At 38.8% G+C, this 17,224-nt stretch overlaps 1 protein-coding gene across 1 annotated transcript in view; it reads right to left on the bottom strand.

The window, feature by feature from the left end:
* Positions 1–17,224, bottom strand: part of rfc1 (replication factor C (activator 1) 1) — a 121,225-nt gene that overhangs the window by 53,339 nt on the left and 50,662 nt on the right. The window contains exons 12-14 of the mRNA XM_060916518.1: positions 16,443–16,815; positions 11,903–12,015; positions 2,082–2,196 (exon numbers count right to left, since the gene is read on the bottom strand). Of these exons, the coding sequence (XP_060772501.1) occupies positions 2,082–2,196; positions 11,903–12,015; positions 16,443–16,815 (601 nt within the window). The remainder of the gene's footprint in view (positions 1–2,081; positions 2,197–11,902; positions 12,016–16,442; positions 16,816–17,224) is intronic.

Raw genomic sequence — 17,224 nt, 5'->3', positions numbered from 1 at the left:
ATGCAGAATAGGAATTTGAGGCAACAAGGGGCAGAGTTCACCAAAACTGGATAGTTGAAGGTTAGCGGGGGGAGGGGAGGGGAGGGGTACTGTATCAGCCATCTCGTTTTGGTGAGCCTGTGCCTTCTGCAGCACACGGTTCCTGGTTCTTGACTCTCAGGAATGGAACCCCGAGTGGCCGTCTGCTGTCGAAACCCACATAAAGTTTAACAGGCTGCACTTTGAGATGATTTTCTGCTCACCGTGGTTGTACAGAGTGGTTATTTGAGTAATTCGTAGCCTTCCTTTCAACTGGAACCAGTCTGGCCATTCTCCACTGAACTTTCCATCCACAGACCTGTTGCTTACTGGATGTTTTTTGTTATTCGCACCATTTCGTAGACTGCTGTGCATGAAAATCCAAGGAGATCTGCAGTTTCTGAAATATTCAAATCACGTCCTCCATTCTGATGTTTGATGTGAACATTAACTGAAGCTCAACCTGCATCTGCAGGGTTTTAGGCATTGCACTGCTGCCATGGTTACATGAGCGAACAGGTATACAAGTGATCCGAATAAAGTGGTCAGTGAAACTTATCCTGAAGGGGATCTGTGGGATTTATTTATAGGTGAAGGGGCACCTGGCTGCAAACTGTTTGAGAACCCCTTGATAAGAGTGCAGAAATGTCTTCATATATTACAGGATTCATCACAAAATGCAGCATGGATAATAGATGACTCCTTTTCAGTTATAATTCAGTCCAATTAAAAAAAAAATAATAATAATACAAATAAAAAGTTAATCGTTTGCTTTTAAAGGGGAACTGAAGGCAAATTTTTTTATTATCAGAGTTCTATTTCTCATTTTATTAAATATAGGAAAGTATTTTTGATCGCTATTTTGCCACTGCTATAGCAAGTTAGTCTGGTTAACACCAGACCATATCACAAGTGAAATATGGTCTGGAATCCGCCTATTGAATTTCTCGTAGGGGAGGTGTGGTTTACGATTGTCAACGGCCGTTTATTGGACGTTGCGAATGTCTATCATTTGGCGTATACGTAGCCCATGGCCAATCATGGCAGTTGTACCTGGTGACGTAGTTAGAGCGACGAAGAAGACGAAGAGGCGAAGAAGAGAAGGAAGGAGAAAGAGAAGGCAAAACAAAAATAGGAAAACAATGGCACCGAATGATTACTGCCATTTGTGCAAGACAAAGCTTGATCGAAAGTTTGATTCGTATCGCTCGCCGCCGTGATAAATGTGATCCGTAAACAGTCCCAAATAAACTACAAGCTTCCGTTTGTCGAGTAGTACGCGTCACCGTCTTTCCACCCCTCCCCACTCTCTGACTGGCTCCCTAACTCAGGCGAGCCTTTAGACCATAGTTTCCATGCTGTCTTTTCAGATCGGAATGATTGTGCAAAGCAGCATGGGATTTCCCAGGCTAATAGCAAGTCATGAGTGTTGCTCTGTAATATATCAGTCCATATGTCAAAGCGATGGCCATAAACGAGATTTGCGGAGACCTGTGCGAGACATCGTAGGAAGGAAGTAAAACGTACAGCGGAAATCAAAGTGACCAACATCTGCCAAAAGACGCACGCGCCCTCTTTCGAACGCTGACGCAATCAAGCCGGAAGTTTTGTTTGTTTTGACAGCAATCAGGAAAGTTTGAAAAAAGTAGGCAGTAATCGTCATTTAAACTCGTTTTTGTGCAATATTTTGTTTGGAAAACAGTTTTCAAAATGGCGGCACTGACACCTGGCTGACACTTGATGTTTCAAAGTCTCGCACAAGTCTTGTGAAGATCGCACGGATAAGCGACGCCTGCCGTGGACCAAACGAACTAAATTCAACATGGCTAAAAACCGAATAGGCCGATAAGTATAATATTTAACTGCAATTAGTTGCCAATACGAGTCACGATATAAGGTTACTAAAACCGAAAACGTAACTGAATAACATGTTAAGAAATAAAGCAAGTTTAAAAATGACTTCAGTTCTCCTTTAACATGTGTTCATATTAGGAACAAAATATTACAGTACTATATATTTTCTCAGCAGTAAATCATGTCCTTTGTACGAATGGCTGAAGTACCTGAGTAGAAGTTCTTAATGCTCGTGTTATTCAGAGACTCCGCAATTACTTCTTTCAGACTGTTCTTGCTGCGGGTGCAGCTGGCGTTCATCTCCACATAACTGTAGCCCAACTCCTACACACACACACACACACACACACACACACACACACACTTTTACTCAACAGTAGATAAGGGGTCATCCATAATTTTCATCATTATCATGAGTCTACAAAGAGTAGACTTTTGAGCAACCCCCCTCCCTCCCCCCAAAAGTGTATATTAGCGGACAAAAAAATGATGATGGATCTACGTGGAATAGGAATTCAAAATAAAACCATGTCTTGTATTACTTTTTATTAAAATCGGATGACAGGACAATACAAAGATTCACAAGAGAAGAAAAGAAGACACAAGACGGGTCCAGAAGTTTTCATAGAAAGCAGGCGATTCATTTTTCAGTCCCCCCAGGATTTCGCGGGCCTTTTTTGTGATTGTTGCGGGGGTTTTCCAAAAAATTGCGATGAAAGTTACGGTGTTTTTTAGGTTTTTGTTGCGATTACATTGCGGGAGGAAGTGAAAGTTGCGAGAAATTGTTGCGATTTTCTCTTTTTGTGATTAAAATTGAGTGATATGTTAAATATTAAGTTATTACTGAAAAACTATTGATTAAAAAAACAAAGACACTGAGAAATGGCCCTATAAACAACTTTACCAATATAAAAGATTACCAGGACTACAAAAATGCAGAAAAATAGGCTTTACTTATCCAAATGCACCTGTTGGTTCAAAAGTTAAAGTGCATAGAACCTCACAGCACAACAGGAAGTTAGCTTAAAATATAATATAAATGCCTCAGCTTTCATGTAAGAAAAAAAACTATTAATACTAGTACTGTGTGCAGGCAGTCTCTCCTGAAGACTAAATTAAACAATAATTATAAACTAATAAAATAAATGGCTCAGGCTTCATAGAAGAAAAAAAAACAATTTGAACAGAATCTCACAGTATGATGCTGAAGCTGCCTAAACAATGGAAAATAAACTACCATTTTGGCAAAAATGTTGGCATCCATTAATTTCTTGTATTAAGTAAAAAAATAATGTAAAGTGCACACAGTCCTTCACTGTAAACATAACACACTTTCAGTAACAGAATTTAAGTCTATATAAACACTGACTCGTACATGCTGCTTCTCTTGAACGTATACACGGAAGTAAGCAGTGTTGCCAGATACTGCTGACGTTTTCCAGCCCAAAATATGTTCAAAACCCACCAAAATGCACTTGAAACCCCCCAACTGGGCAGGAAACCGCCCAATCTGGCAACACTGGAAGTAAGGCGGAAGGTAGTTTGTCAACGTCACCTCAAGATGACGCCAACGATTGGTCAAATTTGCGGGAAAGTTGCGGTGATTGGATATAATTGCAACACCGCCCTGAATTCGTGGGGATTGGTTAAATTTGCGTTGAAGTTGCAAATTGCAACATCGCGAAATCCTGGAGGGTCTGATTATTGAAAATTAGGGACCGTCTTTTTAAGGGGAGCTGTTGCCTTTTGGCTTTGAAACGTTCGTTTTTGATTCTTTCCAAGCAGCCTGTCCTGCCCTAACTGCCTCCTGCTGCTTCTCAGATGAATGCAGGAAACAAATGTTTAAAAACTGCTTGTTCTCGTTTGAAGGAGTCTTGTGAATAGCAGTATTTCTGCTATGTGTAAATGCGGTCAAAATCTGGGTCAGCCACTGTTGTTGTATTGAAGAAAGAAAGCGTGTAGAGCTAGCTGGCAACACCGACGTGGCGCGAAATTTTTAACATGGCGGCCGCCGATTCGCACATTGACGGATCATTTTTTCATTTTTAAAAAGTGTACGCCTGGACATTAACCCCCTCCCCCCCGCGTACGGTTTGTACGCTCGTGATAATGATGAAAATTATGGATGACCCCTAACTGACCTTTAGCTCTACTTGCAGGTTTAGGCACAAATAACTCAAACTCATGACGGAATTTATAAATTCAGTGAGTGGTAACAAGTTCATCATTTAAAACGCCAGAGGTGTGACGATTCAGTTTTTTCATGATTCGATTCGAATCATGATTCACATTTTTGTCCTCCATTTTATAACTCATGCAAATCGTTGTCAATATTCTGTTAACTGTCAGCCTAGAAATGTAGAAAAATAAAAACACACACGAGTAGGGCTGCCTTTGTAGTTTTTATTCGGACTCCAGTCACTAAAAAAAAAAACCAAGGAGTGCTCTGAGAGCACAATATCCCCCGCTAGTAACTAGGTCATAACTCTAGTAAAATGCGGCTGAATTGAACGAAATTGCAATACGCGTATTACTGACATATAACAAAGAATCCTGCCAAGTTTCATGAAATTCCTCCAAAAATTGTGAGAGGAGTTGATTTCAGAAGGTGACCACCCTTCAAGGGACGGATGGACATCGCCATGAAATAATCCTCCTTCAGGCCTTTCAGCCAGCGGAGGATAATAAAAACTGTGAGGGAAGTTGATTTCAGAAAGCAAGCACACTTTGATGAAATTGCCAAAGTACAAGTTTGTTAATAATCAAGGGCATAACTCTGGTAAAATTTGCCCAAATTAAACGAAATTTCAATATGTGTATAACTGTCATATAACAAAGCCTTCTGCCAAGTTTGGTGAAACTCCTCCACAAACTGTGAGAGGAGTTGATGTCAGAAGAACGTACACCCTCATGAAACTGTCAAAGTACAAGTTATTTAATCAAGAGTCAAAACTCTGGTAAAATTTTCACAAACAAAATTAAATCGCAATATGCGTATTACCGTCATATAACAAGGCCTTTTGCCGAGCTTCGAGAAATTCATCCAAAAATTGTGAGAGGAGTTGATGTCAGAAGGCGAGCACACCTTCATGAAATTGTCAAAGTACAAGGTTGTTAATCAAGGGCTGTAACTCTGGTAAAATGCGACCGAATTGAACAAAATTACAATGTGTGAGATTAGGGCTGCTCGATTATGGAAAAAATAATAATCACGATTATTTCAGTCAATATTGAAATCACGATTATTCAAACGATTTTTTTGAAACAATGCATTTATTCAGCATTTCTCTTTAAAACAAAAAAAACCTCTTTGCTATTGATCATTTACGTTCACCTTTCTTTCAAACTGAAAATATAGTCTAGAAAAACTTAAGTTTGCGATGTATAAAACAAAATAAAAATATTCTTTTGACACAAGACGGAGAAAAACAAATGTACATAGGCTGCACGTCTTTGGCTAAATAATATCCGATGGATGCTGTGAGTGCGTTGTGCCTCTCCGAACTTGCAGCATACGGAGTGGCATTGTAGAGAGTGGCTGAAATGGATGGCTGCATTGTCTTGCTGGTTGTGGAGGCATTGGCTTTATCTTTTTGTTTGTTTTTTATTGTTTTGTCGTGAATAACTTTATGGCTCAGTTTCAGGTGGTTGAAGAGGTCTGTAGTGTTGCCAAGAGGCGCAGATACTACCTTATTGCAAATCTTACACACGATGCGCTTCTGTTCCACGTCGGATTCTTTGAATTCAAAGTGATCCCATATTACAGACGTTTTTCGTCCCTTTTTGTCGACCAACCGATTCTTGCCCTCCTTCTGTCATCTTGCGAGCCTACCTCGCGCCAAACAATTCACAATCTCTCCTCCTTTCAGCTGCGTGAGTGGAGAGCCATAGAGACACACACACTGCTCCCACCGCGTGAGTGTTGTCGGCAAGTCTGCGCATGGGCCCGCGGGAAGGAAATGTATTGCGTGTGCGCGTCCCCGACAAATGGCAAAATAATCGTTTCAACTCGATTATATGAATTTTGAGATCGTTTGACACAAAAATCGAAATCGTGATCAAAATTCGATTAATTGCACAGCCCTATGTGTGATAATGACATATAACGAAGCCTTTTGCCAAGTTTCATGAAATTCCTCCAAAAATTGTGAGAGGAGTTGATTTCAGAAGGTGAGCGCCCTTCCCGGGACGGATGGCAGAGATGCCTACCCCAAATTTTGAATTTCAGTATTCTGGAAAACATTTTTCAGTATTTTGGAATGACTTTCAGTAACATTAATTTATGCGCATTTCCATTATAAAGAGGTGTATATACCAATATGTTTAACATTTAAATTATTAAAAAGAACTGTTTTGTGTGAATTGAATAAACAAAACGCGAGCAGCCATCTCAACTGAATTTCCACTCAACAAATTTCTAGAGCATACATCACATTTTTATAAATACAATAGTGTTCCCTGTTTGCAGACATTACGGTTGACTACCAATCATTGGTATTGAATGTAACTCCTCAAAAGTATTATATTATATTGCCTGGCAAAATGCTCTACCTGTTAACGGATTCTAATAAAATTTAAAAAAATTTCTTATTTCATGCCAAAGAGAGTCTGACATTGTTATCTTAATGTCCCAATATATAAATACGTCAGCATAATGCTTCAGAAGAGACACTGAATAAAATGACATTTATAATTGCATTTAAAACAGTGGAATGATCAATTTTTTGCCACAATCCCAACAGCACTAATCATAAAATTCTGTTTTTGATCATACGACATGTACATTTGTGCTTGCAACACTGAAAAGACTTTGAATTAAAGAAGTACAGCCAGTGTTTGATATTTCAGTGAATAAAAATCATACATGTAAAAAGAAACTGAATACGTTTAACTCACATTTCATGGCACTAATTGGCAAGTTCAACTCCAAGCATAGGTCAACCATCACCGCTTCAGCACGGGTCACGTTCCGTGTCTTTTCATCCACACATTTCGTAAAAAACTGCTGGATACCCCCAGATTTACTTTCCGCCCGACTCGCCATTTCAGCATACTCCATATGTTTTTTGGAGTTGACATGCCGCCTGCAGTCATCGCGACCACCATGAGTGATGTTAAATGTCAGTTCTACACAGTTTGCAGTGCGCGTATCCATTGCCCTTTTGACTGGGTGTAATGCACGGCCATTCTACCGTATCGAAAATAGCGCGAACAAATGTGCGGAATCTGTGCATGTCACACACAGCATGTGTGGTTGTCGTAAAAATAAATAGCCGTGAATCGCGCATGGATTGAAAAAGTCGCTTGGACATTTAAAAACAACTCACTGGAATTTTTTAAGACTTTACAATAATTCCGTACAGAATAACACTGTTTGCCGTAACATCGTATTTACGTAATTTTTCCGTACAAAATATGGCCAATCCGTACTAGTAGGCATCTCTGCCAATATACAGTAGCTGAATATTAATTATAATAAGTCTTCAATCAAAAACAAAATCACAGCAACTTTTTGGGGAAAAAAATAAAATAAACTAATTATTTTACCAAAAAAAAAAAAAGTGACTTTCAGGGAGGCCTGCAAGTGCCAGGAAATGTTCTAGAGCAGGGCTTTTCAAAGTGTGGGGTGTGCCTCCCCTAGGGGGAGCCTGAAGAACTCTGGCAAGAGGTGCTAGCTAACGATGCTATGAGATGTTTAAAATGTGTAAAACAAGATGTTAAAAAAAAAAACAGCACAGATGTTTAAAATGTGTAAAAAAAGAGGTTTTAAAAAAGCACAGATGTTTAAAATGTGTAAAAAAAGATGTTTTAAAAAAGCACAGATGTTTAAAATGTGTAAAAAGAGGTTTTAAAAAGCACAGATGTTTAAAATGTGTAAAAAAAAGATGTTTTAAAAAAGCACAGATGTTTAAAATGTGTAAAAAAAAAAGGTTTTAAAAAAGCACATGTTTAAAATGTGTAAAAAAAAAAGGTTTTAAAAAAGCACAGATGTTTAAAATGTGTAAAAAAAAGATGTTTTAAAAAAGCACAGATGTTTAAAATGTGTAAAAAGAGGTTTTAAAAAGCACAGATGTTTAAAATGTGTAAAAAAAGGTTTTAAAAAAGCACAGATGTTTAAAATGTGTAAAAAAAAGATGTTTTAAAAAAGCACAGATGTTTAAAATGTGTAAAAAAAAGATGTTTTAAAAAAGCACAGATGTTTAAAATGTGTAAAAAAAGATGTTTTTAGAAAGCACAGATGTTTAAAATGTGTAAAAAAGATGTTTTTAAAAAAGCACAGATGTTTAAAATGTGTAAGAGGTTTTAAAAAGCACAGATGTTTAAAATGTGTAAAAAAGATGTTTTTAAAAAGCACAGATGTTTAAAATGTGTAAAAAAGATGTTTTAAAAAGCACAGATGTTTAAAATGTGTAAAAAGAGGTTTTAAAAAGCACAGATGTTTAAAATGTGTAAAAAAAAGATGTTTTAAAAAAGCACAGATGTTTAAAATGTGTAAAAAAAAAAAAGGTTTTAAAAAAGCACAGATGTTTAAAATGTGTAAAAAAAAGATGTTTTAAAAAAGCACAGATGTTTAAAATGTGTAAAAAAAGATGTTTTTAGAAAGCACAGATGTTTAAAATGTGTAAAAAAGATGTTTTTAAAAAAGCACAGATGTTTAAAATGTGTAAGAGGTTTTAAAAAGCACAGATGTTTAAAATGTGTAAAAAAGATGTTTTTAAAAAGCACAGATGTTTAAAATGTGTAAAAAAGATGTTTTAAAAAGCACAGATGTTTAAAATGTGTAAAAAGAGGTTTTAAAAAGCACAGATGTTTAAAATGTGTAAAAAAAAGATGTTTTAAAAAAGCACAGATGTTTAAAATGTGTAAAAAAAAAAAAAGGTTTTAAAAAAGCACAGATGTTTAAAATGTGTAAAAAAAAAAAAAGGTTTTAAAAAAGCACAGATGTTTAAAATGTGTAAAAAAAAGATGTTTTAAAAAAGCACAGATGTTTAAAATGTGTAAAAAGAGGTTTTAAAAAGCACAGATGTTTAAAATGTGTAAAAAAAAAAGGTTTTAAAAAAACACAGATGTTTAAAATGTGTAAAAAAAAGATGTTTTAAAAAAGCACAGATGTTTAAAATGTGTAAAAAAAAAGATGTTTTAAAAAAGCACAGATGTTTAAAATGTGTAAAAAAGATGTTTTAGAAAGCACAGATGTTTAAAATGTGTAAAAAAGATGTTTTTAAAAAAGCACAGATGTTTAAAATGTGTAAGAGGTTTTAAAAAGCACAGATGTTTAAAATGTGTAAAAAAGATGTTTTTAAAAAGCACAGATGTTTAAAATGTGTAAAAAAAGATGTTTTAAAAAGCACAGATGTTTAAAATGTGTAAAAAAAGATGTTTTAAAAAGCACAGATGTTTAAAATGTGTAAGAGGTTTTAAAAAGCACAAATGTTTAAAATGTGTAAAAAAGATGTTTTTAAAAAGCACAGATGTTTAAAATGTGTAAGAGGTTTTAAAAAGCACAGATGTTTAAAATGTGTAAAAAAGATGTTTTAAAAAGCACAGATGTTTAAAATGTGTTAAAAAGATGTTTTTAAAAAGCACAGATGTTTAAAATGTGTAAGAGGTTTTAAAAAAGTACAGATGTTTAAAATGTGTAAAAAAATGTTTTAAAAAAGCACAGATGTTTAAAATGTGTAAAAAAAAGATGTTTTAAAAAAGCACAGATGTTTAAAATGTGTAAAAAGAGGTTTTAAAAAGCACAGATGTTTAAAATGTGTAAAAAAGATGTTTTTAGAAAACACAGATGTTTAAAATGTGTAAAAAAGATGTTTTTAAAAAAGCACAGATGTTTAAAATGTGTAAGAGGTTTTAAAAAGCACATATGTTTAAAATGTGTAAAAAAGATGTTTTTAAAAAGCACATATGTTTAAAATGTGTAAAAAAGATGTTTTTAAAAAGCACAGATGTTTAAAATGTGTAAGAGGTTTTAAAAAGCACAGATGTTTAAAATGTGTAAAAAATATGTTTTAAAAAGCACAGATGTTTAAAATGTGTAAAAAAGATGTTTTAAAAAGCACAGATGTTTAAAATGTGTAAAAAAGAGGTTTTAAAAAAGCACAGATGTTTTAAATGTGTAAAAAATGATTTTTCAAAAAGCACAGATGTTTAAAATGTGTAAAAGAAAAAAATTAAAATGTGTACAACAACCATTTTTTTTTTAAATACGAATGGAACATTAAGTATAGCAAAAACAAAAAGTGTGTGTGTGTGTGTGTGTGGGGGGGGGGGGGGGGGGGCGCTGTTGTTTATTTGCTCTCTGAGGGGGGGCTGACTCTCCCACACTTTGAAAACCCCTGCTCTAGAATGCATCTCTGAGCATGTCGAACCTGTGAGCTCAAGCTGTTATGACTGATGCCTCTACGCTAATATTTTGCTCTAGTTAGAACCCTGTACAAGTGTACATCCATCCATCTATTTTTCAAGTGTAGGTCATAAAAAGTTTTTTTTTTTTTAAATAGAATAATTAATGAATTTAGAGCCACATGGCCCTAAATTCGCCGCTATTTTTTCCTGCTTCACCATGACCCAATTCAAAATACTACGTCATGCTTCATGTGGTGGGCTTTCCCCGTTCGTGCAAGGCCTTGTGGGATACAAATTTGAAGCAGGAGAGAAAAATGGAGGATGCGAATGACACGTGACGAACCGACTACAGTAACGGAAAGCGAGAAGAAAATACATTACGTTGTGAAGGAAAGGAAACGCAGAACCAAACTAATAAATATCGGCGGTTAGCGAGTACCTCGGTGTGTAATCAGCTGTTCGTTTAGCGACAGAATGATGTAACTGTCAGCACACGATTAAGGTAAACCTGCGCATGCGCGCACACACACACACTTCCTCAGTCTGTGTGACTGTGCGAAGAGAGCAATTTCATGCGCATTATTTGCTCAGGAATCCCCTCAAATTAAATAACTTCCCAGCCACAGAATTATGGAATCAATTTTGTGCCAAAATGTTCATACAATACTTTTGAAATATCAAACAAAAACGACAAATCAAAATACAAAAGAAGAAAAAAAGTCAATTTTTTTAGACTGGCAAACAAATTATTCGTGTAATCGTGCAAAATATCAGTCTATTACTCTTCAGAAACCTTTTATTTTGTTCCGTGTCTTTCTCAGTTTTGCTTGACGTAATTTATTTTGGTTGCGATTCCAGCTTTCTCGTTTGCGCTCCCTGACTTTTTGCTTGCAGTTTTGGCACAAACTTCACGTGTGAGTGGGCTGTCCAGGAATGCATTCCCATTGGGTAACTTGCGTTTGACTGACAGCTACGCTCAGCCATTCCCTACTCGGATTCTGGCGGACTGTTTGACGAGTGACCGATCCATTGACGGTAAACAAGGATCGAGTGGACTTCAGTGGCGATTATGATATTGAATTAATTCAACAAAGTGTAAATTCAATATCATAGTCGCCACTGAAGTCCACTCGATCCTTGTTTACCGTCAATGGATCGGTCACTCATCAAACAGTCCGCCAGAATCCGAGTAGGGAATGACTGAGCGTAGCTGTCAGTCAAACACAAGTTACCCAATGGGAATGCATTCCTGGACAGCCCACCCACACGTGAAGTTTGTGCCAAAACTGCAAGCAAAAAGTCAGGGAGCGCAAACGAGAAAGCTGGAATCGCAACCAAAATAAATTACGTCAAACAAAACTGAGAAAGACGCGGAACAAAAATAAAAGGTTTCTGAAGAGTAATAGACTGATATTTTGCACGATTACACGAATAATTTGTTTGCCAGTCTAAAAAAAATTGATTTATTTTCTTTTTTTGTATTTTGATTTGTCGTTTTTGTTTGATATTTCAAAAGTATTGTATGAACATTTTGGCACAAAATTGATTCCATACAGAATGGCCTGATATTTTGTGAGATATTATAGAAATAAACATGTATCATGTAGCACATCATACTTCCACCCTTGGCAAAGAGACCCTTTAAGTTCCGAGTGTGCTTTATATATAAAAAATGACTAACCTCACACACAAGAGCAGCAGTGGTGGTCTTCCCGATACCCGGAGAACCAGAGAGCAAAGCAGCTTTAAACCCAGAACCATTATCCTTACCTCCAAACTTTCCAAACCTAGCAGCTGCAGAGAGAGCAAAAACACAAAAACGCCGCATGTTAAAAGCACAAGACACCCCTGGCTCACACTGTACAGGTGGACAAATCAGTTGCCCAGGTGGCTGGGACAAGCAGATTTCTTGGTGGCTAATTAGGTTAACTTATCGCTGGTTTAAAGCTGTACTGCCTTTCAGATTTTTCAAATGTACTGTAGGTCATAAAAAGAATTTTCCCCGACACCCAGTTATTTTCGTTTAATGGACCGAAAGCTACTGAATTCGAATCATACACTTCCAATTTTATTAGTTTTTTTTTTTTTTTAAATAGAACAATTAATGAATTTAGGGCCACATGGCCCTAAGTTCTCCTCTATTTTTTCCTGCTTCACCATGACCCAATACAAGATACTACAGTGGTATGCAAAAGTTTGGGCACCCCTGGTCAAAATTGCTGTTACTGTGAACAGTTAAGCAAGTTGAAGATGAAATGATCTCCAAAAGGCATAAAGTTAAAGATGACTCGTTCCCTTTACATTTTAAGCAAAAACAATTTTTTATTTTCATCTTTTACATTTTCTAAATGACAAAAAAGGAAAAGGGCCCGAAGCAAAAGTTTGGGCACCCTGCATGGTTAGTACCTAGTAACACCCCCTTTGGCAAGTATCACAGCTTGTAAACACTTTGTAGCCAGCTAATAATCTTTCAGTTCTTACCTGGGGGATTTTCACACATTCGTCCTTGTAAAAGGCTTCCAGTTCTACAAGTTTCTTGGGCTGTCTTGCATGCACTGCTCTTTTGAGATCTATCCACAGATTTTCAATGATGTTTAGGTCAGGGGACTGTGAGGGCCAGGGCAAAACCTTCAGCTTGTGCCTCTTGAGGTATTCCATTGTAGATTTTGAGGTGTGTTTTGGATCATCGTCTTATTGTAGGACCCATCCTCTTTTTAACTTCAACTTTTTTACAGATGGTGTGATGTTTGCTTCCAGAATTTGCTGGTATTTATTCGAATCCATGCTTCCCTCGACCAATGAAATGTGCCCTGTGCCACTGGCTGCAACACAACCCCAAAGCATGATCGATCCACACCCATGCTTCAGAGTTTTACAGGCGTTCTTTTCCTGGAATTTGGCACCCTTTTTTCTCCAAACATACCTTTGCACATTGTGGCCAAAAAGTTCTATTTTGATTTCATCAGTCCACAGGATTTGTTTCCAAAATGCATCAGGCTTATTTAGATGTTCATTTGCAAACTTCAGACGCTGAATTTTGTGGCTAGGATGTAGGAACGGTTTTCTTCTGATGACTCTCCCATGAAGGTCATATTTGTTCAGGTGTCGCTGCATAGTAGAACAGTGCACCATCACTCCAGGGTCTGCTAAAGCTTTCTGAATGTCTTTTGCAGTCAAACAGGGTTTTTTATTTGCCTTTCTAGCAATCCAACGAGCAGTTCTTTCAGAAAGTTTTCTTCATCTTCCAGACCTCACCTTGATCTCCACTGTTTCTGTTAATTGCCATTTCTTAATAACATTACAATCTGACGGTGGGATTGAGGAGATAGCCCCACCGTCACGTCTTCCATTGAGGAAGCGGAGGCTGATGACTCAGAGGTGGACTCGTCCATTACCCAAGCCGAAGTCACTGAGGTGGTTAGCAAGCTGCTCGGTGGCAAGGCACCGGGGGTGGATGAGATCCGCCCCAAGTATCTCAAGTCTCTGGATGTTGTGGGGCTGTCTTGGCTGAGACGCCTCTGCAACATCACGTGGTCGGGGACAGTGCCTCTGGAGTGGCAGACTGGGGTGGTGGTCCCTCTTTTTAAGAAAGGGGACCGGAGAGTGTGCCCCAATTATAGGGGAATTCACACTTCTCAGACTCCCAGGGAAGGTTTACTCCAGGGTACTGGAGAGGAGAATTCGGCCAATAGTCGAACCTCGGATCCAGGAGGAACAATGCGGTTTTCGTCCTGGTCGCAGAACACTGGACCAGCTCTATACCCTTCATAGGGTGCTCGAGGGTTCATGGGAGTTTGCCCAACCAGTCCACATGTGCTTTGTGGATCTGGAGAAGGCATTCAACCGTGTCCCTCGTGGTATTCTGTGGGGGGTGCTTCGGGAGTATGGGGTTCGGGGCTCTTTGCTAAGGGCTGTCCAGTCCCTGTACGAACGGAGCAGGAGTCTGGTTCGCATTGCCAGCAGTAAGTCAGACCTGTTCCTAGTGCATGTTGGACTCCAGCAGGGCTGCCCTTTGTCACCGGTTCTGTTCATAATCTTTATGGACAGAATTTCTAGGTGCAGCCAGAGGCCGGAAGGAATCCTGTTTGGGAACCACAGGATTTCATCTCTGCTTTTTGCAGATGATGATGTCCTGTTGGCTTCTTCAAACCAGGACCTTCAGCATGTACTGGGGCGGTTTGCAATCGAGTGTGAAGCGGCTGGGATGAGAATCAGCACCTCCAAGTCCGAGGCTATGGTTCTCGACCGGAAAAGGGTGGCTTGCCCTCTCCAGGTCGGTGGGGAAGTCCTGCCTCAAGTGGAGGAGTTTAAGTATCTCGGGATCTTGTTCACGAGTGAGGGAAGGACAGAGCATGAGATCGACAGGCGGATCGGTGCGGCCTCCGCAGTGATGCGGTCACCTTACCGGTCCGTCGTGGTGAAGGAGGAGTTGAGCCAAAAGGCGAAGTTCTCGATTTACCGGTCAATCTACATTCCGACTCTCACCTATGGTCATGAGCTTTGGGTAATGACCGAAAGAACAAGATCGCGGATACAGGCAGCCGAAATGAGTTTCCTTCACGGGGTGGCTGGGCGCTCCCTTAGAGATAGGGTGAGAAGCACAGTCACTCGGGAGGAGCTCGGAGTAGAGCCGCTGCTCCTCCACATCGAGAGGAATCAGCTGAGGTGGCTCAGGCATCTCTTTCGGATGCCTCCTGGGCGCCTCCCTGGGGAGGTGTTCCAGGTACCGGGGAAGACCCAGGACACGCTGGAGGGACTATGTCTCTCGGCTGGCCTGGGAACGCCTCGGTGTTCTTCCCGAGGACCTGGCCGAGGTGTCTGGGGAAAGGGAAGTTTGGGCTTCCATGCTCAGACTGCTGCCTCCGCAACCCGGCCCCGGATAAGCGGAAGAAGACGAGAGACGAGATTACAATCCGAGGAAACAGCTACCTGAAAACACTTTGCTACGTTCTTGTAGCCTTCTCCTGCTTTGTGAGCTTCAATTATTTTATTATTCGGAATGCAAGGGAGTTGCTTAGAAGAGCCCATGGCTGTTGATTTTAGGAACAAGTTTGAGGAGTCAGAGAATTTATACAGCTTTGAAATCTGCATCATCTGACCTTTCCTAACGAAGAATTTGAAAAATAAGCTAATTAATTTAATTAAGGTCTGGAACCTTGGTAAAATTTACCTGAGAACTCAAATGTATTGGGGTGCCCAAACTTTCACATGGTATTCCTTTTCTTTTTTCAGTCTCCAATTGTACAAAACAAAAATAATACACAAATGTTGCAGAAAACGCTGAAAAGAAATGTGCCGTCTTTACCTTTTATGCCTTTTGGTGATCAGTTCATCTTCTGATCACTTAACTATTCACAGTAACAGACATTTTCAGTAAGGGTGCCCAAACTTTTGCATCTGTACGTCATGCTTCACGTGGTGGGCTTTTCCCGTTCGCACAAGGCATTGTGGGATACAAATTTGAAACAGGAGAGGAAAATGGAGGACGGGAGTGTGCGAATGAAACGTGAAAGTGAGAAGAAAAGACGTTATGTTGCAAAGGAAAGGAAACGCAGGCCCAAACTAATAAATATCGGCGGTCAGCGAGCACCTTGGTGTGATCAGCTGTTCGTTTAGCGACAGGATGATGTAACTGTCAGTGCACAGTCAAAGGTAAACCTGCGCATGCGCACACACCCACACGGACTTCCTCTGTCTGCTTGAGCGCATGAAGCGAGCGATTTCATGCAAATTATTTGCTAAGGAATCCCCTCAAAATTAAATAACTTCCCAGCCACAGAATGGCCTGATATTTTGTGAGATATTACAGAAATAAACATATATCACAATGACCAAATTTCAGAGGGAACTAAATTTGACCTATTTTATGAAATCGAAAGGCTGTCGAGCTTTAAAGGTGCGTTAGTTAAGATTTGTGAAAAATAGTTATCGAACACTTAAATGGGTAGAGATGAAAAAGCTTTGAAGGATTTTTTTTAACCTACTTTCTACATAAATTCCACATTTGTGCTAGGAAGAAATGAAAATATTTCTAGTGCATTCAATTATAATATTTCTATTATAGTAACAACCACTTAAGCGCTTAAACATTTATGCAGCTTATTAGCTCACGACATGTTATTATATCATCATATAAGCCTAGTTTCAAAGACATACAAAACCACACACAGCATATCAGGACATGCCAACTTGTGAGCTCATGTGTACACACGCGCACATACCTGCTGGTTTTGAACTGCCGCTGTGAATTTTATGCCAGTTCTTCAGCCATTTCAGGAGCTTATTGGCACAGCTCTGCTCACCCTGCTGACCAATCAGATTCTTCAGACTGCGGGGGCGGTACTTATCCACCCACAACAAGCTGTTGCCCTCATCCTGTGCCACAGAGGGCGTGCTTTTTCCTGCACCAAATTCCAGAGTCTTTCTGACCTCGGATGAAGGGCCTTGGCGAGAAGCTCCAGGGGTAGAAGATGGCGGAGATTTCCCTGGCGAAGGACTGCTCTTGCTTGTAGAGGGGTTTTGGGGTGAGACTTTGCACCCTGGAGGGGTGCTTTTGCTTTTAGAGCTCTGAGTCCTTGATTTAGTGGCTTTATTCTGAAACGTGGAAAGGTGAAAAGCTTTAACGGACACTTGAAGCCATGTTCTACAGCAAGGAGCAACTATTAGTGTGATTCAAACACAAACAAAAGATAGGACTGGGGAATACGACAATATAATATTGACATCAGGATAAATTATCACACGTACTTCTCTGAGATAAGTTATCATGATTTTATTTTTCATTTTTATGCCTCTATAAATCAGATAGTTATATACAGTGGATATAAAAAGTGCACACGCCATTAAAATTATATATATATATATATATATATATATATATATATATATATATATATATATTTTATTTTTTTTACATCAGAAAAACCTGAGACCATGATAAAATTATTTTAAAACTTTTCCCACCTTTAATGTGCCCTATGACCTGTACAATTCAATTGAAAAA

The sequence above is a fragment of the Neoarius graeffei genome, chromosome 3, assembly GCF_027579695.1.
Source record: "Neoarius graeffei isolate fNeoGra1 chromosome 3, fNeoGra1.pri, whole genome shotgun sequence".
Lineage (NCBI taxonomy): Eukaryota > Metazoa > Chordata > Actinopteri > Siluriformes > Ariidae > Neoarius > Neoarius graeffei.
Note: the sequence above shows the minus strand (reverse complement) of the source record. Positions and strands in the feature narration are given on the sequence as shown.